This window comes from Dysidea avara, chromosome 8, assembly GCF_963678975.1.
Source record: "Dysidea avara chromosome 8, odDysAvar1.4, whole genome shotgun sequence".
NCBI classification, from domain to species: Eukaryota; Metazoa; Porifera; class Demospongiae; order Dictyoceratida; family Dysideidae; genus Dysidea; species Dysidea avara.
This window is the reverse complement of record NC_089279.1, coordinates 5,124,692-5,147,476: the sequence shown is the minus strand read 5'-3', so window position 1 is coordinate 5,147,476 and position 22,785 is coordinate 5,124,692. Positions and strand designations below refer to the sequence as shown.

General features: G+C 38.2%; 1 protein-coding gene across 1 annotated transcript; it reads left to right on the top strand.

Annotated features, from left to right (window-relative positions):
- Positions 1 to 4,045: 4,045 nt before the first annotated feature.
- On the top strand, positions 4,046 to 21,251 carry LOC136263728 (probable serine/threonine-protein kinase kinX). The gene is made up of 2 exons (XM_066058360.1): positions 4,046 to 5,418; positions 20,352 to 21,251. Exons 1-2 carry the CDS (start codon positions 4,048 to 4,050, stop codon positions 21,195 to 21,197), a joined length of 2,217 nt encoding a protein of 738 aa, XP_065914432.1. The 5' UTR covers positions 4,046 to 4,047; the 3' UTR covers positions 21,198 to 21,251.
- Positions 21,252 to 22,785: the final 1,534 nt, after the last annotated feature.

The window sequence follows — 22,785 nt, the reverse complement described above, 5'->3', positions numbered from 1 at the left end:
CACTTCACTTACCAGTAATTGATGGTTGGAGTATGTGTTCAGACACAATTAATTTATGATAACCATCTTTCTTTTGATGCAGTATATGTGGTTTTTACCAATAATAATTATTTTACTTTAAAAGTAAACAAATTAAGTGCATCAAGATACAAGGTAAACTGCCTACACCTGCAGATATACTACATTCCTACTTCTGTCATGGCTAGACTGAACTTATAGGAATTAAATATCTGCAGGTGCAGGCAACCTCTTTACTTTTATTTCTAAGATCCCTAACTGAACTTAAAATTCCTAATATACTCTATGATGTAAGCTTTTAATTATGTGTGAATAGCCCACATTGAGATAAACTAAACTCGAATCAGTATCTCATGAATTTTTAAATGAATGTGTTTGCATGGAATGAGTTAGTGAGAGGGTGTGCCCTATTGATACTGAATGTCTGGCTGTGCTACTGGTACTAGCTTAAGAAATGCTACACTTGTATATATATAAACTATCAATTTACCTAATATTTTTGTGTTATTCTACTCATTGTAGTCAAGCAGAGATACTTGAGGGATACTTTTATATGAGGACACAAACTGGTATTATAGTCTGTTTATCATTTCAGGTACTACAAAACCAGAAAACAAACACAACTGAAAGTGGAGATTACAAAACACCTCTGAATTCTACATCAAATGCTACTCGAACAGCTGGAAAACCTATGTTAACTGCCAATACTGTTGGCAAGTCCACAACTGCTACCACATGCACCAAGATATGGAAAATTACACTTGAGCGAGCTCCGAAGCAAGACCAAGATACAGACCAATTAAATCAAAAGAAAGAAGCTAAAGCTCAAGTGGAAGACAAGAAAATGGATATGGTTACCTTAAAAGAACATTAAATTTAGATCAAAAGAAAAAAGCTCAAGTGGAAAACAAGAACACCAAACCAAAGTGTCATGATTATGCCAGTACTGATGAGTTCTCTCCATCTGCAAGAGCTGCTACTAGACTAGTCTTGTGCCCAGACCGCTTTTTTTCTTATTGTCCACGTTTGCTAAGGCATGCTCAGAACTGTAAGTGCAGGGGTATCATTGTACTACCTCATTGGCCATCAGCCCCATTTGGCTTCTAATTTGTCCAGATGGTAGTCATCTTGCTTCTTTTGTCAGGGATTGGTATGGCCTGCCCCTATTTGACCATTTGTTTTTGCCTGGTAGGTGTACCTCGGGGTTCTTTTCTGGTTCAAGGCCGACCACTCGTATTCTTGGCTTGTTATTGGATTTTAACATGCCTGTTGGTGACCCTCTGAAAACCATGTGTCATATTCATTGAATTATAATAGCTAATAAAAATATAAAAATTAAAAATAAATAAATTAAATTAAAAACAAATATTTTTATGCAAGTTGCATATGATTGAGAATGTGCTCTGTTCATTAAGCCAATCCCAGGCAGGTAGTATAATAGAATTAATGTAATGAGCACCCTTCTGCTACACCAACAGTTGGTATATTTACACATGTTTAAGGCAAGTGCTGTGTGCCAGCTACTGTCGGTCAGTGTGCTGAGATGCTTTTGTGTTAAGCATTGGTTTGTGTTGTTCCAGCCACTGTCGGTCAGTGTGCTGAGATGCTTCTATGGTAAGCATTGGTCTATGTTGTGTGTTGAGCCAGTCACTGTCGGTCAGTGTGCTGAGATGCTTCTGTGGCAAGCATTGGTCTATGTTGTGTGTTGAGCCAGCCACTGTTGGTCAGTGTGCTGAGATGCTTCTGTGGTAAGCATTGGTCTATGTTGTGTGTTGAGCCAGTCACTGTCAGTCAGTATGCTGAGATGCTTCTGTGTTAAGCATTGGTTTGTGTTGTGCCAGCCACTGTCGGTCAGTGTGCTGAGATGCTTCTATGGTAAGCATTGGTCTATGTTGTGTGTTGAGCCAGTCACTGTCGGTCAGTGTGCTGAGATGCTTCTGTGGCAAGCATTAGTCTATGTTGTGTGTTGAGCCAGCCACTGTTGGTCAGTGTGCTGAGATGCTTCTGTGGTAAGCATTGGTCTATGTTGTGTGTTGAGCCAGTCACTGTCAGTCAGTATGCTGAGATGCTTCTGTGTTAAGCATTGGTTTGTGTTGTGCCAGCCACTGTCGGTCAGTGTGCTGAGATGCTTCTGTGGCAAACATTGGTCTATGTTGTGTGTTGAGGCAGCCACTGTCAGTCAGTGTGGTGAGATGCTTCTGTGGTAAGCGTTGGTCTATGTTGTGTGTTGAGCCAGCCACTGTCAGTCAGTGTGCTGAGATGCTTCTATTGGTCTGTGTTGTGTCAGCCACTGTAGGTCAGTGTGCTGAGATGCTTCCATGCTAAGCAGTTGACTGCCTGTTATTGTGATGGGCTTTTTGAATATTTATTGCATTAAAATCATGTGTATTTTGCAGTGGTACAAGGCCAGACAGTATGGCAAGAGTTATTGTGCATGGAAGATCCCCATCTTAAGTGCTTGGCCAAGAGCTTGTTTACTACAGTTCTCAACAGTAAGGCTCCTTCTACAACTAAGAAGTACATGTACCGCTGGAGGAAATGGGCCCAGTCCCTTAGCACTATCAACGTGTTTCCAGTAAAGCCAGTTCACCTGGCATTGTATCTTCAACACTTGGGAGATTCTAAGCAGTCCCGAGCAGCTGTGGAGGAAGCTACATATGCTATTGCCTGGATTCATCAAATGGCAGGGTTACCGTTACCTTCCAGCAATCCGTTGGTATATAGAGTGTGTCTATATCCGGGTGTATGTGGCTTGCAGTGCTAAAGTTACTTGCCCAGTTGCAATGCTTAAGCGATATATGGACATGGGTGGTTTGTCAAACTCCTCTGGAATATTGTTCCGTCTGCTGGCAAAAGGGGATGAGCAGCTGCGTCCATCTGGCCAATTGTCACACACTCGTATACAAGAGCTGTTGTTGGACAGGTTGGAATCTCTTGGGTTGTCTAAGTCAGATTTTCAGCCTTAGGTCAGGAGGTACTACTGCAGCTCAAGCTGGAATACCAGACAGATTATTCAAGAGGCATGGTCGTTGGTCCCCAGATAGCGCCAAGGATGGCTATGTTAAAGACTTATCTCTCTTAGAAGTTACACAAAGATTAGGCATCTGAGCCTTATATATACTGAGTCCCACTCTTTGTACCTCTAGAGTGTGTCTATATACACAGTAAGTGCCGGTGCTTGGTGCACGGCCAGGCCAACCCAAGTGTCTGTGTGTGTTGTGGCATGCAATAGAGTTTAGCGGGGAGTGGTATTTTCTGTCGGTTATGCAATATTAGACAGAAAATACGCTCTCCGCGGTACGTTATTGCGCATGCGTGATGGGATAATTGGGGGTATTTAAATGAATGATTGGTTGCTAGGGCAATTCTAGGCCATTTACCAAACTACTGTTGCTTCATTTTTATTGAGGGGATGTTAGTGTGTAATGGATGTGATGTGTGGTGTTGACTTCAGTTAATTTTTTTTCCCTTTACAGACATTAGCTAGAATATGAGCCTACTCAATTGGACTGGACTCTGGACTATTATATATGTATTCATCCATGTGCTTACTCTTGCTTGTGGTAATTGTTATTGCAGTTTGTGTTCGAGAGTGATGCACATGTGGTGCTACAGCTGCATGCATCATGTATGGTTTTTTTCCTCCAACTGTTCTTTTTTACCCATGTGGTTTTTGTTCAGTGGAGGTTTTTTCCCTTGGGGGCAGATTTGGGGTCGGCTGTCTCCAAAATTTAGGCTAAACCGATACTTTATTGTTACAGACCCTGCTGTAGCATCACACAGGTCTACAAATCACTGACCACATGGCAGTTATTAATGTGTTGGATAGTGTTTCCAGTATCTATGATGTTTCATAGTTAGCTATGATGGTGTTATGTAAATAATTATTTTCAAACAGTCATTAAACTCTTGCTTGGTGCACGGCCAGGCCTGTGTGTTGTGGCATGCAATAGAGTTTAGCGGGGAGTCAGCAGTATCCATACTTGCTGCAAACGCAGTCAATCAATTTTATACGCATGCGCAAGAAAAATGGCATCCCCAATACAGACCGATTCGACTCTACTGATTCGGTTAAAAGAAGTCACTAGTACTGGTAAAGTGATCGGTAAAGGAGCATATGGACGGGTGATTGAAGTATATGTACATGGAACGTTGTGTGCTGCTAAAGAAGTGCACCCCATTTTAGTGGAGGGCGTTACCCGTACAGAATATGAAACTACCAAACAATCATTTCTCACTGAATGTGCCAATGCTAGTCGAATACACCATCCTAATGTGGTGCAGGTGTTGGGTATTCACTATCCTACTCCTGAGGCTAAACTACCATGGCTTGTAATGGAAATGATGGAGTGCAGCATAAAAGGTATGCTGGAAAAATACGAAAAGGACAAAGTGCCAGTCCACATAAAGTTATCTATCCTGGTTGATATTGCTCAAGGACTGGAGTTCCTTCATGGTCAGGATATTGTCCACAGAGACCTCTCCTCCAATAATGTTCTTTTAACAATACATTTTGTTGCTAAAATTGCTGATCTTGGAGTGGCTAAAGTTATAGAACACAATAAAATGAAGACACAAACACAGGCACCTGGCACTTCTGATTTTATGCCTCCTGAGGCACTTTTACGTAGACCAAAATATGGCAAACCAGTAGATGTTTTCTCTCTAGGTTGCATTGCCTGTCATGTCATGTCCCATCAGTGGCCTGAGCCAAAAGATCTGTTACCAGAGGATAGCATGACTGCTCTTACAGAAGTACAAAGACGAGAGAACTACTTTCATTCATTTACTGATTCATCATTAAAAAAGTTGATTCAATGTTGTCTGAACAATGTACCTAGACAGCGTCCACAAATACCAGCTATTTGTATTCAGCTGAAGGATCTTAAGGCTTCGGCTAATACAAATGTTTCTATTGAAACAGCTAATACTGTCGAACTGTTTAATGCTGTTCAAAATGAAAGAAAACAAATTGACAAGTTAGCAAGTACTTTAGCACAGATGGAGACGGCCATAATAGAAAAAGACAATAAATTACAAGAAAAAGACAGAGAAATCCAACAAAACATAAAGAAAATACTAGCAAAGGACATAGAAATGGAGACAAAGGACAAAAGCATGCAGCAGAGGATTAAAATATTACAAGACGAAAACAAGCAATTACAAGAAAAGTACGTAGAGCTTCAACAGAAAGACAAAATTGTGCTTAAAACACTAAAAGAAGTCCAAGAAATGGACAAGGGAATGCAAGAGCAAAACCTACAATTATATGACAAAATGAAGGAAATCCAAGAAAAAACACATAGTAAAATGCAGGAGAAGATCAAAGAAATGTTAGAAAACATCACTGAAAAGCAAGAGCAACTAAAATCAAAAGGTATCATCGAAAGCTCAAAAATGGTATGTTTCTGTAAATGTGACCGAATTTTGGAAAATCACCCATATGGGCGCGCATGAAATAATTAGATTTTTCATGTTTAGTGGGTTACTGTTATGAGCAGAGCAGAATTATAAAAATATTTCTAGAATTTTCTAGTAATTCAAGGTATTGAGAATGGCTTACAATCATTAACAAGTAGGTTTGGACTATAAAGCTTGTTATTTGGTCATTAAATATTTTAAGTGTCAAATGCACCCATATGGGTGACTTTCCAAAATTCGGTCACAAATTAGTAACTAATAGGTTGGTGGGAAACTGCAGGGGAGTAGCCAGGGAAAAGGTTTGGATTTGAAATGGGGGAGCTCTAGGTGCTTCCCCATGGACCATTTTAAGCAAAAACAATGCATACACCAAAATGTGCCCTTAAGCAGTAAGACTAAAAAAGGTGCTGTTTGTGCATCTAACTAGCTAAAACCTACACACTGCTGTTTGTACAGCTAAAGACACTATAAACCTATTGTCAATACTTCCATTTCCAGACAACGTGTTGATTGCAAACTTTAATCTTCTAGCACAGTGGTCCCCTCGCACATGAGTACCTCAGATAGCTAAACCTTCCAAGTATAAATATTATTCTTGGTCCTCCTGTTGAATATATAGTCAACAATTGATGAAGTAACTTCAAACGTCTTGAATATTATACTCCAATATATTTAAGACATCATGTGCCTACCATATGCTGAAAATATAGAACATTCCTAATGTAAATCCTATATAGGGCTGAAACAAATACTGCAAATACTCGAGTACTTTGGTACTCAGATAGTAAAATTGGTAGTCAAGTACTCGTTAAGATCACATGACCCAGCTCACATGATGCACTTGCCATTAGGTAGTGACATGATGAAGCTATAGGTTTGATTGCCATAATTTCTTGTCAGGAACACAAACATTAGTACTTTAATAGTGTGTAGATCATTGTTAATCGAAAAAGCTGTAAACTGATTGAAATCAGTAAAAAATGTCACATGGATATGACTACAAGTATAGCCAGTATTCGTGACCACTTGATTGTTAACTCTAGAGAGCACTCAAATACAAAACCATGATCGTTTCAGCCCTATATTTATACATCAACTATTCAGCAGTTTGTGCTCTACTACACTATACAGAAAATTAGGCACCACAAAAATTTTATACATGCTCCATAAAGACTTGGCCAGATTACTCTGTATTTTGATTAGTTATCAAGATGGTTGGCTATGCAGATTATGTAGTTTATCCTGTATTCTTAAAGTGTACCAGCTACTATTTTAAGAAGACCTGGGTAAGAACATTAACAACAGTACTTGTATATGCATTCATATGGCTTCTCGTAACTTCAGCACTTTGTCTCACATTTTGTTGTAACTGGCAATGAACCTTTGTTACTTGTGTCCACGATTAGCGGGGTGTTGTACTGTAGTGCTTGCCATGTCTAGAAATCGTGCAGTGTCCAGTTTACGGAATAGAGAGGTGTCCGCTATTGAGGGGGTATTAATACACACAGGTATTGGAAGTTGCATTTGGGACTTTATTAATTGTCCGTTATAAAGAAGCTGTTCGCCATTCAGGGGTGTCCGTTAAGAGGGGTTCCACTGTACTGTTGTTCTTTGAAAATAAATTCCCACAAGTAAACTAATAATGTGTTTTCACATGGTCGAGCAAGCGTATTCACTCGCATATTCTTTACAAGTTTAAGTTGAACAGTATCATTACTGAATCAACAGCTTGTAAACTATCCAGAATGGCCATTGTTGGGAATCCATGCCGTCTGCTCTGTACCCTGATCGAGCCGATTGCCTCACCAGTGGCTGCTAACTACTGTAACTACTCCACTATAACTCAGTCTTCTTTCCAGTGTGCAAAAGTGGAGCTCAATTCCATCAGTAAGGCGAGCGCGCATCAACTCTATGTATTTTTGTAATTTGTGCACGAATTTCTATTTGCTTGAAATCCACCTGTACTTCGAGGTATGCATTCTTTGAAATTAAAACTTCGAAATTCAGATTTTACTGTTCCTATGAAAATCTCTGGTTTGAAAATAACCAGCTATACGGTATTAGAACCTATGTACACCCTGTAGTGCGATGCGACCCTCAAGGGCCACACAAGTGTGAAAGTAGCTACTGGAGAGTTCCAAGGCTATAAGTTTGGTATGATTTGTAATTTTAAAAAATTCTGCCTTTGAAAAGGGGGTTTGTTTGAACCATCCAAGCACCCCTGGCTATGTGTTACTAAGCATAGCATAGGGATTGTAATCATGCACCATGTTAAATTGTGCACTATCCTTTTTGCTCCATCAAAATACTTTAATTTTCAGATGCCAGTTGTTGTCTTATGACTCTATTTAACATGCAGTAAGTTGTACGAAGCATGCCATCTCATGAAACAAAACAAAAAATACAGTATTAGGACTCCAGTAAGGCCACAATGACTGCATGACTTAAGATGTTCTACCATATCACAAACTGAGTACCATTGTTTACACTAGTATATATGTTTATAATTGTACCTACTTTGGCCAATCTTTGAACACTTGGCTGGGTAATGCAATGATTTAAGCAGTACCAGAAATTGTTATAACATACAAGTATTTTAGGTGTGTGAATTAAAGTGTAGCTACTTCATCACCATGTGCAGTATAGTACTGTATAGTAGGATCATGGAAGTTTGGGTTGTCTTGCCCAACACCAGCCTCATTTTCCCGTCATAACAGCTTGGCAGTATTGGTTAGGCATAACCAAGCCATGCCTTCAGAGTGACCCCAAATCCTTCCAACAAGAAATTTTAAATTTAACTTAATTTTCTGGTAATTGACTGACTGATTGACTGACTGATTGACTGACTGATGCCTCTGGCTAAACATATGGGTAAAGCTATATGCAGGCCTGATTTCTTCACTGTTCAATGTCACTTCAGCATAAGACGTGACTTTAGTACATGCATCATGGACCTACCTTTGTCCTCCTTGTGTCTCATTTCTTTCTCCACTACTGCGTAGGTATTGATTGGCAGTAACTCACAGCATGGCTTCAGTGCTTATTTTCCACACTTTTCATACTGTTCTTTGTTTGTGAATCTGTATAATGGTGGAACATAGCTGAAACAGAAGCAAAATGGCTGCTTTTGCTTTGCAATTGATAGTTGAGGGCATGTTCAACTGTAATTCCATAAGTGACCAGATTGATTGCAGAGGTGCTTCTCGTACTGGTATTCATTTGTAACATTGGAACATGGCTGAAAATGAAGTGACTTTGCATTTCAGTTATTGATAATTGGAGCGCAACATTCAGTTGCGTGATAAATGTACCTATCACCGTTCTTTCCTTTGATGTGGTATGCAACACTAATGAATTATATTGCTGCAAAAAACTAAAACTAACAAGTGCAAGAAAAATTAGTAAGCTTACATGCAGTTGAGTAGGAATCATAAAAAAGCAATGAAACAAGGAAGGTCATATAGAACTGCATCCGTCTCTCTGCTACGGGCACAACAGTGCTGCCAATTAACTTTGCTAAGTGGTGTGCTCCAGACCTACCACAGAAACTACCCAAAAGCACCCGCACACACACACACACACACACACACACACACACACACACACACACACACACACACACACACAGAACGCACACACACACACACAAATTACACACACGCACACACACACACACTACCAAGGGCGTAGGCAGGGGGGTTCAGATGGTTCGGACGAACCCCCTTTCAGAGGCAGAATTTTGTAAACTTAAAAATCACACCAAATCTTACAGCCCTGGAGCTCTGCGGTAGCTGCTTGCTCACTGGCGCTCCTCTCTACTATACTCTTGAGGGTCACATCACAATAGTTAATGATGAATTGTATCTATTACATCATGTGATCAATTGTGCACGTGATGCATGGTTAAAATGGCGCGAGTGAAATGGCGAAGGACTGTTCAGCATAAACAGCAGTGTGTAGGTTTTAGCTAGTTAGATGCACAAACAGCACCTTTTACTGTTACTGACTAAGGGAACATTTTGTGTATGCTTCATTTTCATTCAAACATGGTCTAGAGGAAGCACCCAGGCCTTCCACTTCATAAGTTAACTCCGAACCCCTTTCAAAAAATCCTGGGTACGCCCCTGACTACACACACATGCATGCACACACACACACACACATACACACACACAACACACACACACTACATACACACACACACACACACACACACACACACACACACACACACACACACACACACACACACACACACACACACACACACACACACATACTACACACACTACACACACACACACGGACACACCCTTTTATTCTCACTGATCCAGGATCATGTTGAGGGGCCAGGGGTTTTAGTAAACCCCTACTGAAATTATTAGTGGTAAGTAAAGCCCAGGCCAGTGTGTTGTTGCTAATTTGTTGGCAAACACAAAATCAGCATGAGTATATACATTATTACAGTGGCAGATCTGTGTTGCTGTGCCCTCCCTAAACAATCTATGGTTGTACAAGATTGGTATACTATATTAGAGCAGTCAGTGGTACATTCCAATAGAATTGTCAACCACATTTTATGTTAAAGATCCTCTACAGTTGTTTACCATGAAAACTTGCATCTGTACCACTATCCCATGGGTACACTTAGCCTGCTAACAATTTTTACAAATGAAATGTACATGGTCCTTTGTATGTAATTCTATATGACAATTTACTTTAGGCTCACAACTGAACTACACGAGTAGTTACTCATGAGACTGTCACTGGTTACAGTAGCTCTTGATCAGTAATTTGTACTGCATATATACATAATTGCAATGTTAAAAAACTAATCTGATAGCTGGCTAGCTAGTTAGAACTGCATGATACTGAGGGCCAATGATCTAGTCTGATTACAAACACCTACATATAACTTTAAAAAGTATAATGTGCTAGCTTGTGAATATTGGGCTCATCTGTTCAATCGTTTAACACTGTAGCTGTCCAGGAAAGGGGATTATCCAGTTACTATTTGTCACAAAGCACAGGTAAAGGTTAAATTTTGGTGACACCTTTCTTACAAACATGCACAAAAATGTTCAAGGAAGTGTCATGCAGGCATAAACTATAGATAGATCTATGACTGTGGTAAAGTGTAGACTAGTCAATATAAAAAAGTTAATGCCAAGACCATGACAAGAAGGGTGAGATAAATGCTGAAGACAGGGCACAGAAAGCGAATATTTAATTAGCATTTAGCTGTGGTTTAATAGCAAACAGAGAGTTTTGTTAAAAAATTAAATATTGGTGCTTTTATAGAGCTTTTTCTACTTCTAAGTAATAGTTAGACACTTGTAATAGGTGTCTTCAAGAATGTAAAAACCTGAGGTAATGTCAATAATTTCCAAGGCACAGCCGAGGACTGAGGTAGCTAATTATTGACATTACTGATAGTTTTTAATCCTCGAAGATGCTTATTTTGAGTGTCTAAGTGTTTTTTACAATGGCAAAGAAGCAGTGAGTTAGTATAGAGAGTTTGAAATATAAACACTGAGAGTTTTTTAGTGAGCAAAAGATGCGCCAAGGTCGCACAGCCATGCTGAGAGTGTGAATAAAGGTCTGTAAAGTTGATGAAAAGTGTATTAGAGGCATTTTAGATACTTTTGAATGGCAGCAAGTGTGAATAGCCAGTATCAGCATGGCTGTCTAGGTCTATAGAGCATGCTTTAATATGGCGAGGGCCACAAACTGCTTTTTTGATTAACCAGCTACAAGGGGTAATCACTTCCATACCACAGTTTATACACTTGCAACCGGGATCAAGAGTTTCTGGTTGAACCTCCACCTCATCATGCATCCATAATAATTTGGCCTTTTTGTATAATAACTAAAGCTGCATCAGCTATGTTAGGGTCAACAACATGCAGTACAAATTCCAGATAAGTAGGTGTGACTCATGAAAGAAACTGGCCTGCTTCAAGGCTAGATTATAATTCATACAATAAACAATCAGGACATAAGATAACTAAAGTTGTAAACCCAGAATTACAACGTAAGATCAACCCAAGCTTCAGTTAGTGAATGTAAGGTTAAAAGTAATAGTATATTAAAAATTATAAATTTAAAAATTAAGTAGGGTTTCAAGCTATAAAAAATAGTGAAACAAGAGATGAACAATGGTAGCTATTACAACATAGCTCAGTGGGAAATCCCTACTTTGGCATTGAACACACAATAATTGTTATATCATGCCAAAGTAGGGATTTAACACTGAGCTATGCTGTAATAGCTACCATTGTTCATCTCTTGTTTCACTACTTTTTATAGCTTGAAACCCTACTTAATTTTTAAATTTATAATTTTTGATATACTAGTTTGCTTAGTTTTTTTTGTTAGCATACAGCTAGCTATAAACATGTGACTGTTTTATTAGGGTGACTGCTGTATTAGAGTATCTCTAGTCAGCCTGCAAAGATGTGCTTGTCCCAAAAAGGGGTGGGGTCATCATGGTTTCGATCGATTAGACTAGAGTATCTCGAATCAGCTTACCAACTTGAGGGTGTGTGGTCACAACAGCTAGCGTAAAAGGGGGCATGGTCTCGATCGATAGATCGATAATACGTAGAATAAAGAATGGGCGTGACCTTGTTACCTATCATGGAGTACTGGTACCTCCGTACAGTCGGGGGCCGTACAGTAGCGTAGTCTAAGTCCCTTAAATAATTTTGTGGCGTCCATTATGCTGCTTAAAGAAAGTGTTGATATGGAAAATTAACGCCTCGGTATGGTTTCGTTGGATGAATAAGAAGACAAGCAGCCTGATTGAAGATAAAAGAAAAGACAGGGCGCACACTCGTCGGAACCCCAAAAGGCACATCCCACCGGTGAGTTTGTTGTTGTGGCGTAAAATGGTGACCATGCACTGCTTCATTTGGGCTCTAGGCTTGCGACTGTGGTGAGTGAGTGAGTGAGTGAGTGTGAGTGAGTGAGTGAGTGAGTGAGTGAGTGAGTGAGTGAGTGAGTGAGTGAGTGAGTGAGTGAGTGAGTGAGTGAGTGAGTGAGTGAGTGAGTGAGTGAGACGAAATTTCGAGTTTTGATGATTTAAAAAAAATTCTATATCTGGCCGCCAGTAAGTGTTTTCTTGTTTTTAACGCTACATTTGATGTTGGATGGACTAATATTATTCCATAAAGGTGATTTTCGTTGCGTAAGAAGTTTCTAAGCTGGTTTTTAAGGGTGGTATTTTTGGTGGCATGCTACACTTTTGATGCAAACCCTACTTAAAAAGTACTACCATACTGTTTGATATTGCAAAGTATGGTTGACACATTAATGTCAGGTTCAGTTCTCACAATGTAAGGTTCAACAAGCATAAGGTGAGGTTCAACAAGCCAATTAACATAAGGTTGACATTTACAGTGTAATTTATTAAGGTCAAGTCATGAGGACGTATTTTTGAAATAAACGGCTTGCCATAGTATGAATGAAAAACCCATACCCTAATGTACAGTACTACCATACAGTGGTAAACAAACAGTAGAAGGAATTTTAAACTGGATTAGGGATCAAGAAAATGTAATGAGACGAGGAAATAGCTAAAACAAGGAAGGTTGCTTATACCTGCAGATGTACTAGTGGACATTATCCAGTTTTGGTTATAGACTGAAGTTTACGGATTTAACGTTCACTAGTATATCTGCAGGTATAGACAACCTTCCCGGCTTGTTTCACCACGTTTTTAGTTATTCACTTGTTTCACAACTTTCTCTTTGATCCCTAATGTGACTTATCCTATTTTTTCCTTTTACATGTAAGAAAAAAAATGGCACCTGAGTTAATGTTTTAGTCTGAACATGCTCCCCAACTATCAATTTATGTTCAGATTGTTATACAGCGTTACAAGTGAAAAACAGTAGAAGTGCCTCTGCAATCAATCCAGTAAGCATGGGAAATATGGATGATGTCTATTTCAAACATCATACTATCACAAATCGACACCTTGGGCTGTCAGCAAAACGAAATGGGACACAAAGATAAGTCCATGATTCATGCATTGTACAAACTGTGGTATGCCAAAGGTATTTGTCAGGCTGAAGCGATGTCAAACAGTAAGCCCATATCCTTAGTCATTATTGAGTTACGTTTGTTTGAAGGCATTAGTTAGTCAGTCAGACAGTAGTAGAAAATTCCACAAAATAGTTGTTTTGTTTTACAAAATTAATTTGTAGCAACTTTTTGCCAGGCTGCACTTTTGGGCTTGGTTGTACTTAACCAATACTGCCAAGGCACCATGAAGGTATTGTGAGGCTGGTTATTTTTGACCAAAATACCCAAACCTTCATGATCTCTAATATACGGTACTACCATACTTTATGATGGTATTTCTTATATGCATTCTTTGGACAATTAAAAGCCTTAATTAAGGGTGGTCTTTATGTTTGCTTGTATATGAAGGCATGCTATTCCGGATGGTATATTTAGCGGAAACAGCAGAATTGGTGGAAACGGTGGAATTGACGGAAACAGCAGAATCATCGTTTACAGATTATGGACAGCCTTAGAACACCCACTTCCAGTTAGCTACTCACTGTTACATATATAAATACAGCTACATAGAACTCAGCACAATTGAAGCTCATGGTCTTTGTAGTATCGATTTTCTGTCTTCTTGCAGTTTAACATAATCTGTGACACTCTTAGAGTGTAGTCATATCTCAACCCTCATACCCTGTATTTTGAAGCACATGTTACTAGAAGTGCCTTCAAGGGGGTACTTATAATTGAAAATCTGTTAACGCCACCCTGAGAAAATAGAGTATGGCCACTCGAGACTAAGCCTGACCATTCAACACCAATTGTTGTTCTGAAATTCAAAACGTGGTAATCAATCACATAAGATTAGTATTAATTGTATAGGCTTGGAGAGCCTGTGAAGCCTGATCTTTAAGAGATAAGACTACTGTCTAAGAATTGATTACCACAGGGCCGGTAAATCGCAAGAAGACAGAAAATTGGTGCTACAAAGACCATGAGCTTTAAGTGTGGTGAGTTCTACGTAGCTGTATTTATCATACAGTACGATAGTAACTGTATAGTAGGGACCACATAGCAGTAGGCGTGGCCCACAAAATAAAATCACCCAAAAACCAGCCTCAATTTTCCCTGACGACGATGAGGCAGTATTGGTGAGGTAAAACTAAGCCTAAACAAGCCTTCAGATCGACCCGAAATGCTTTCAACAAGTTGCTACGAAATTTTAAATTTTTTTTTATTCGACGGAATTTTCTACTGACTGAGTAAGTAAGTAACTGACTGATGCCTTCAGACAAGCGTAACTCGATAACGGCTAAAGCTACGGGCTTGATTTTTTCACTGTTCGACGTCGCTTCGGCCCGACAGGTGCCTTTTGGCATACCGCAGTACGTACAATGCATTCTTCATGGACTTACTAGTGTCCTCCTTTGTGTCCCATTCATCGCTTTGCTGACAGGGAAAGGTGTCGATTTGGCACGAGCACATGATGGCTTCCCTTCAAAACGGAAATCGTCCGTATTTATCATATTGGCTATTTTGATTGCAAAGGCGCTTTTCAAGCAGTTCTTAATTCGTATTGCTGTGTAACGGGTTGAACATAGCCGACAGCGAAGCGTAATGGATACTTCACTTTTCAGACGATAATTAATAAAATTGGGGCACGGCACCATTTCTTTTGGTATGTGTAGATTGTAGAGGTTCTTCCGGAAAAGTTCTTGATTCATATTGCTGTGTAACGAGTTATAGCTGACAACGAAGCGTAAGGCCACTCCAAATAAATTCTCTGTTTCCCGTCCACCACCCGCATCTGGTTACTACCAGCTCTAAATATTCCATTATTCCGTATTCTTCCATTATTTTCCGGTTATTCTTGCATACTGATAGGCTCAGTAAAAGCTATCTTGAAACAGTGTCAGCTCAGTTACGTGTCAGCAGTGCTAACAAGTCAGCATAAACTTCACGTTTGTTATTTTTGCAACTTGCAAAGGAAGGAACAAGCTTTTATGCAGTCTTTTGGCTGTGCCAGGCAAATGATGGCTTGAAAAGCTATAATGAAGTAATGGAAATGGACCGCCCACCCGCATGCAAATATGCCTAAGTCCAGGACAGAAAACAGAGAATTTATTTGGAGTGGCCTAATAGATACTTCACTTTTCAGACAATAATTGATATAGCTGGGGCGCGTGGCGCCATTTCAGATGCGGTATGTATGGGTTCACCAGTCATAACAAAATTATTTACAAAAAAAGTTAACAAACAAGTACACAAAAAATAAGAATTTTCAACTAGAGTAGGGACCATAGCACAATGATAAAAAGTACTGAAACAAGTTGGAGTAGTCCATGATATTAAATCACAGTAAAACAACAAGAAGTGTTATATCCCTACTGTGCATTTCCTTGAGCACAGTAGGGATATAACACTTCTTATTGTTTTACTGTGATTTAATATCATGGACTACTCCAACTTGTTTCTGTACTTTTTATCAATGTGCTATGGTCCCTACTCTAGTTGAAAATTCTTAATTTTTTCGTGTACTTGTATATATAACAGTGAGTAGCTAACTGGAAGTGGGTGTTCTAAGACTGTCCATAATCTGTAATAATGATGATTCTGCTGTTTCCGCCAATTCCATCATTTCCGCCTTTCTGCTAAATGTATACCATCCCACTTGTCCTGGTAGTCTACAAGACCTGCTCACAAAGTCTGTAGAAGAGTTGCTACATCCATATTTCAGACCACCAAATAGAAAGTTAAGAAATCACCTCAAAGCAAAGCTTACCTGTGCAGAAGTTTAGTACAGGCTTTGTTTAGCTTTAAATTCACATGTTGGCTACTTTTGCCATTTAATGGTTTATAGTCTAATATAGGTACACACAAGCATTTTATGAAAACTTTCATGAAATCAGGGATGTGCTTAACAACATGAGCAAAGTGGTGTATTTCACAGTTTTTAATCTTGTTGGTTCCTTTTGACTTCATATTTGCTACTGTACCTTTCTTATAAATTACCATATACATGGAAAATTTGGTGGTGACATTAATTTGATGAATGTAAGCATACTGTGAAATTAAATTAAAATAAATTGAGTTCTGGTTTAAGCATTCAGTTGCTGAGCAGTGTGCTGAAATAGGAAAGTACGGCTTAGAAAATGACACTACAGGTACTAGTAACCTTGGCATTTTCATGCTGCATTGTTCTAAACATGGTATTTCTCCAAAAGTTGGAGCCTACCATCATACATGGATGAAAGAAATCCCAAACACAGAATAAACTAATTACAGGACCAAATGTAGATTGTGCACACTCTAATACAAAACATGCATATGAACTGCTTAGTAGAATTAAAATGATGATCGACAACAAATGTTTTGTTTTTAAAATGCTAATTTTTGACTTGCCACTTATATGGTAACTTCTGAAGTATTTTGAGATTGGAGGTGCTTTCTAAGGTGTTTTTTGGTGAGTGCTCTGTTATTAAGATTTTGGCAAAAGGCATGGGTGATCTCTATTATAAGCCACTACCATGGTTTATGATGAGGTATATATTTTGTGAAAATATAATCTGGAACAATTCTTTCCTGTGATGTACTTATAGTGTTATAGAAGGTCACTAATAAAGGATTATGCACTTCATATTCTAATGATCTGTACTAACTACACTGGAGCCAGAGTCTAACAGCTAGCTCTTAGGCCCCATTGTCAGTAGCTCTCACTTGATCCAAACCTCACAAGCCTTGTACATATGTCATGGTACATGAAGTAAATAGATAATATTCCTGGCTGTCATCTTGCCATAACTAAAACTTTTTTTTATTTACCACCATAAATATGAGTAAGTCAGATGGAGGGAAGACCATGCATCATGATTATTGAGCCATAAAAGTACTCTATGCTAAGGTGCTAGGTGAGGCCTTCCTATTAAAGTACTGTTTCCTATTAAAATACTGTCTACATGATTTCCCAAGGAATCATGAGTGTTGGGTACGGAAAAAGTGGATAGTCTTTGATTGTTGCAATGAAGTTTGAATCCAAGAAATCAGTATGATTGCATACTGACTGTCCAATAGTACTAGTGCTGTAGAATCATGGTGGTTTGCACAAAACATATTGACCAGCCTTCATGGCACCTTGGCAGTATTGGTTAGGTGTAATCAATGCGACCTGAAAGGCTTCCAATAAATTGCTACGAAATTTTATTCTGTGAATATTTCCACTAACTAACATACCAATGCCATAACATAACTTAATAACAGCTAAGGCTATGGGCTTGAGTGTTAGAAGAAATGGGACACAAAGGAAAGTCCATGATGTGTACATTGTACATACTGCTGTATATATGCCAAAAGGTACCTGTCAGGCAGAAGCAATGTCTTTCACTGATGGTACAAGGTGTCAATTTGTGGTAGCATCTTACAGCTTCTCTGTGCTGATGATCGTGTAAGCTGGAAAAGAATGATGGAACTTTGACAGTTAATGATAAAGAAACTGTACATATTGAGGTTTTAAATACATACTTTAAGTTAGTGTTTACAGTTGAAGATATTTCTATTATATCGAATTTTCCAATCAAAGTTCACTCTGTGTTAGATGATACTGTTATAACTGACTCTGATGTATATGACATATTGGGGTCGCTGAACCCAAATAAGCCTCCCGGTCCTGATAATTTGCACCCTCGACTATTGAAGAACTGTTGCAAAACCACTTTTCCTGTTGTTTATAGTGGCACACTTCCTAACGAATGTAAAAAAGCAAACATTATACTCCTATTTTATTTCTAAGAAAGGTTCCAAAACTAGCGCAAACAATTATAGACCAATTAGTTTGACATCACAGATAGTAAAAATCCTGGAATCCTTAATACGTTCCATGATAATGCATTATTTAACAGGCAATATCATAGTAACTCAATACCAACATGGCTTTGTGACAAAGAAGAAGTCATGTTTAGAAATCGGTTAGAGACATATGAGAACTGGACCCATGCAGTAGACAATGGTGATGCAATTGATGTCATTTGCTTAGATTACAGGCTGAAAGCTTTTGACTCAGTGCCTCACTGCAGGCTTGTTAGAAAACTAGCAGATTATGGATTTGGTGGCAAACTTTTGATGTAATTCACAGCTTTTCTCAGTAATCGTTTACAAAGGGTAGTCATGAATGGCGAGAATTCAGAATGGCTAGAAGTAACTAGCAGTGTTTATGTTAATGATATAGTAGAAGCTATATAATGTGATGGGGAAATTTTAGCTGATGATATCTAGTTATACTAAATTATTGAGACTATTTACAATATTGCTAAACTTCAACAAGATTTGGATAACTTGCAGGACTGGTCTAGGCCATTGCTCCTAAATTTGAATTTTGATAAATGCAAGGTTATGCACATTGGCAAAATGCTGCACTCTAATTATCATGTATCTGATACTGCTGCACCTGGGATTTACATGACGTATCTTATGAGAAAGATCTTGGTGTATGGACTACTAACAATTAAGATGGAATCTAGCCTTCACTGTCAGAAAGCTGTCTCAAATGCTAATAGAATTCTTGGTAATATGATAAGGAGAACTTTTGCAAGCATGTCTAAGGATCTGTTTGTGTTTTTGTACACAACATATGTGAGGCCACATTTAGAATACTGTGTTCAGCTGTGGTGCCCTTACCTGGCTAAGGACATAGATTTGCTTGAAAAAGTGCAAATAAGAGCTACGAAGTTTGTCAAAGGAATCGGAAGACTTCCATACACAACTAGACTGCGAAAGTTAGGACTTTACTCACTGTATTGCCAACGTCAACGAGGGGACCTTATAGAAGCATAATATATAAGATTTTGAAAGAATATTACAACATTGAATGGTCACAGTTATTTGTGTTGAACCAAAGCTCACTAGAGGACACTCCATGAAGCTCTATAAAAATTAAAAAAAACAACAATCAAGATCAACACTTCATCATATTTTTTTTCTCAACGAGTCATTAATTGTTGGAATTCACTTGTAATTCACTTCCTGAATGTTGGAATTCATTTCCTGAATATTTGGTGTCAGCATCAAATATTTCTCTATTCAAACAACAATTAGACTTTTACTGGGAACGCAGGTTAGGATATGGATATGGACAAAAGCCTAGTTCCTAAACTTTTTACATAGTTTATCCTGTTTTGTATATCCATAAACAACAATAATAATAATGGTCCATATTTTCTTTAGTGACTAGGATGATTGTAGAGATTCTTCTTCATTTGTAACACTGTGTAACAGGCTGAGCATAGCTGAAAATAAAGTGTAATAGTTACATCACTTTTCGGTAATTGATGGTTGAAGCACATGTTCTAGACCACAATTTTATGATAACCATCCTTTTTTTTTGATGCAGTATGCAGCACTGGTTCACCAGTCATAATTATGGTACAAGAAAGTAGGCAAACAAGTGCAAGGAAAAAAACAATTAGGATGTTTATATAAGTGTAGTAATTTCTTAAGTTAGTAGCAGTAGTGTAACCAGAAATTCAGTACTAATATATAGGGCACACCCTCTCATGCAAATACATTCAATTATAAAATTAAAAAAATTATGAGATATCAATTTGGGTCCATTTCATTGTAGGCTATTCACATATTAGTATAAAAAACTTGTTAAAATATAGGGTCGTTCCTATAACTAGTTAAACAAGTACAAGAATTTGACTAGGGATCTAATAAAAAGTAAAGAGCTGCAGATATACTAGTGGATATTTAATTCTTACTTCAGTCTAGCCATGACAAAATTAAGTAGGAATGTAGTATATCTGTAGCTCCCTTGTTTCTTTACTTTTTATTTCTAAGATCCCAAATTGTACAGATACTTGTATTTGAGGCTACAAACTGTGTTTATATAATTATCACTTCAGGTACTACACAACCAGAAAACAAACTTTGCATCTGATACCCTTGCTGAAAGTGGAGATTACAGAATGCCTCTGGGTTCTACATCAAGGAGTACAAATGCCACCCAAACAACTAGGGAACCTGTGTCAACTGCCAATACTGTTAGTGAATCCACAACTACTACCATACCAAAGCATGGAAAATTGGACTTGAGTGGGCTCCAAAAGAATATAAGATTAAAAGAACATTTACTTCGAAAAAAAGAAGCCAAAGTTCAAGTGGAAGACGAGATTACCAAACCAAAGTGTCATGATTATGATACTATTAATGCCATCCATCCATATGCAAGAACTGCTACTAGACTAGCAAATAAACTGCCAGTGGCTGCTCCATGTTATAACAAAGACTCAGCATTTGTTGAATATTGGCAGTGTGCTGTCTGTGAAATTGTTAATGAAGTTAAGCGCAACAACTGTAAGAAATGCTGCATGACTTGTGGATATTTTTCGGCTTTACATGTCTATTGTGGATTATGCAACCTGAAAGTTTATGTATCAGAAGAGAGGATGAACTCTGAAGTTGATTGTCCAATGTGTAAAGAGGTATTGCAAGCAAATAAACCACCAGTGGCTGCTCCATGTTATAACAAAGACTCAGTAACTGTTGAATATTGGCAGTGTGCAGTCTGTCAAATTGTTAATGAAGTTAAGCGCAACCACTGTAAGAAATGCAACATAACTTGTGGATCTTTTTCGGCTTTACATGTCTATTGTGGATTATGCAACCTGAAAGTTTATGTATCAGCAGAGAGCATGCACTCTACAGTTTGTTGTCCAATGTGTAAAGAAGTATTGCATACTACAGTTTAGTATATTGCATACTACAGTTTAGTTATACTTTGTTATTATATCTATTATTGTTATTTGGACATGGTAGAGCATTACTGAAAGTGTAGCAGTGCATATCATATATCCACACAAAACAGCCAAGCTGTGAAAAAATGGTGTGGCTTTCAATATAGCCAGGGTGAAAAGTTGGTGATGGCCAAGAAGTGGTTGGAATACTGTAAATGCAGGGGATCCCCTCTATACTATATAAAGCACAAAAACACACAACCAATAAGGCTTATTTATTAAGGCTTCACAACACAAGTGCTGAAGGCCTGTGTCCTACAGCCTGTTTAAAGATGTTACAAAAAGTATGTTTGAAAAGCTGTAGAAATCTATTACTGGACTTTGAACCTGCAGCCAATTGAATAATACTACCATACAGCACAAAAATATTTGATGACATGCAGAAAATAATATTTTGAGTCATTTTTGACAAATCAGATAATAGAGCATTTTTACGAAATGCTGCAACATTGTATGAGAGAATCCACAAAGTGTAAAATTTTGAGAGGTTAACAAATTGCATTTAAAGTATTTGTTCCAAATACAGTAGTCGACGGGTAGAAATTCTTTCACGATCGGTTACGAATAGCGATAATAACTAGCTATAGCCCGGCCAATTACTGCTCCAACTACGACTAACTCTCTTCAAAAAGTGTTAATCTATTATTCTAATTCACACACATGATATAACATCATTATTACTACAAAAAAGGAAGTCAACTTCTCAGAAAACATACAACTACAATATAGGAATACATAAAGGTACAATAAGTTCAAATTATGTCACAGTATTATTGTAAAAATTTTTCCCATTCAACTGTATACATCCTAGGGTTGAAAAATTGTACAAGACAACCAATAAATGATACCAAAAGATTTACATAAGCTCCCTCAAACCCTCTGATTGTAACTGCAATAAGTATTGAATTCAAACTGCAAAGTGATACATGTATATAGGAAATTACTTTCAATTCTAGTACGTAATTTTACCACATCTCCACGAGTCTGCTCATACAATAATCTGTAGTATGAGGATGGAGGAGTGAATATGAAGCGGTAACATTTCTGGTAGGTCATGAATATGTATCTTACATATGTATATACATATGCAGCTAGTGTTAAGGATAAAATAGGCCAGTTGGGCAAAGAGATGGATTTTTACACCCCTATCTATGCCTCACCACAAATCGTACATACACACACATGCATACACCATACTTCTTGCCAAAGCTTCAGTTGATATTAATATTTTATTAAACTCCTCCTTGTCCCTGATCAGCAGTTGATGTAAATTAACTGGACCGAAGTGCTTCTACACCATCGGATTAGTGTGTACAAGAGAAGCAAGCAACACTGGAGAAGAGAAATACAAGTGAATAGCAACAATCATCAATCAGACCCACTTAATCAGAACTGAAACCTTACACGGTGACATACCGAGTAGGGATACTTACTAGTGAGGTGTCCTGGTCTAAATGTGTGTACACTATTACAATAGGACCATGGACAAGTGTCCTGATCATCAAACAATACATTTAGATAGAAACAAACTTAAGAACTCTAC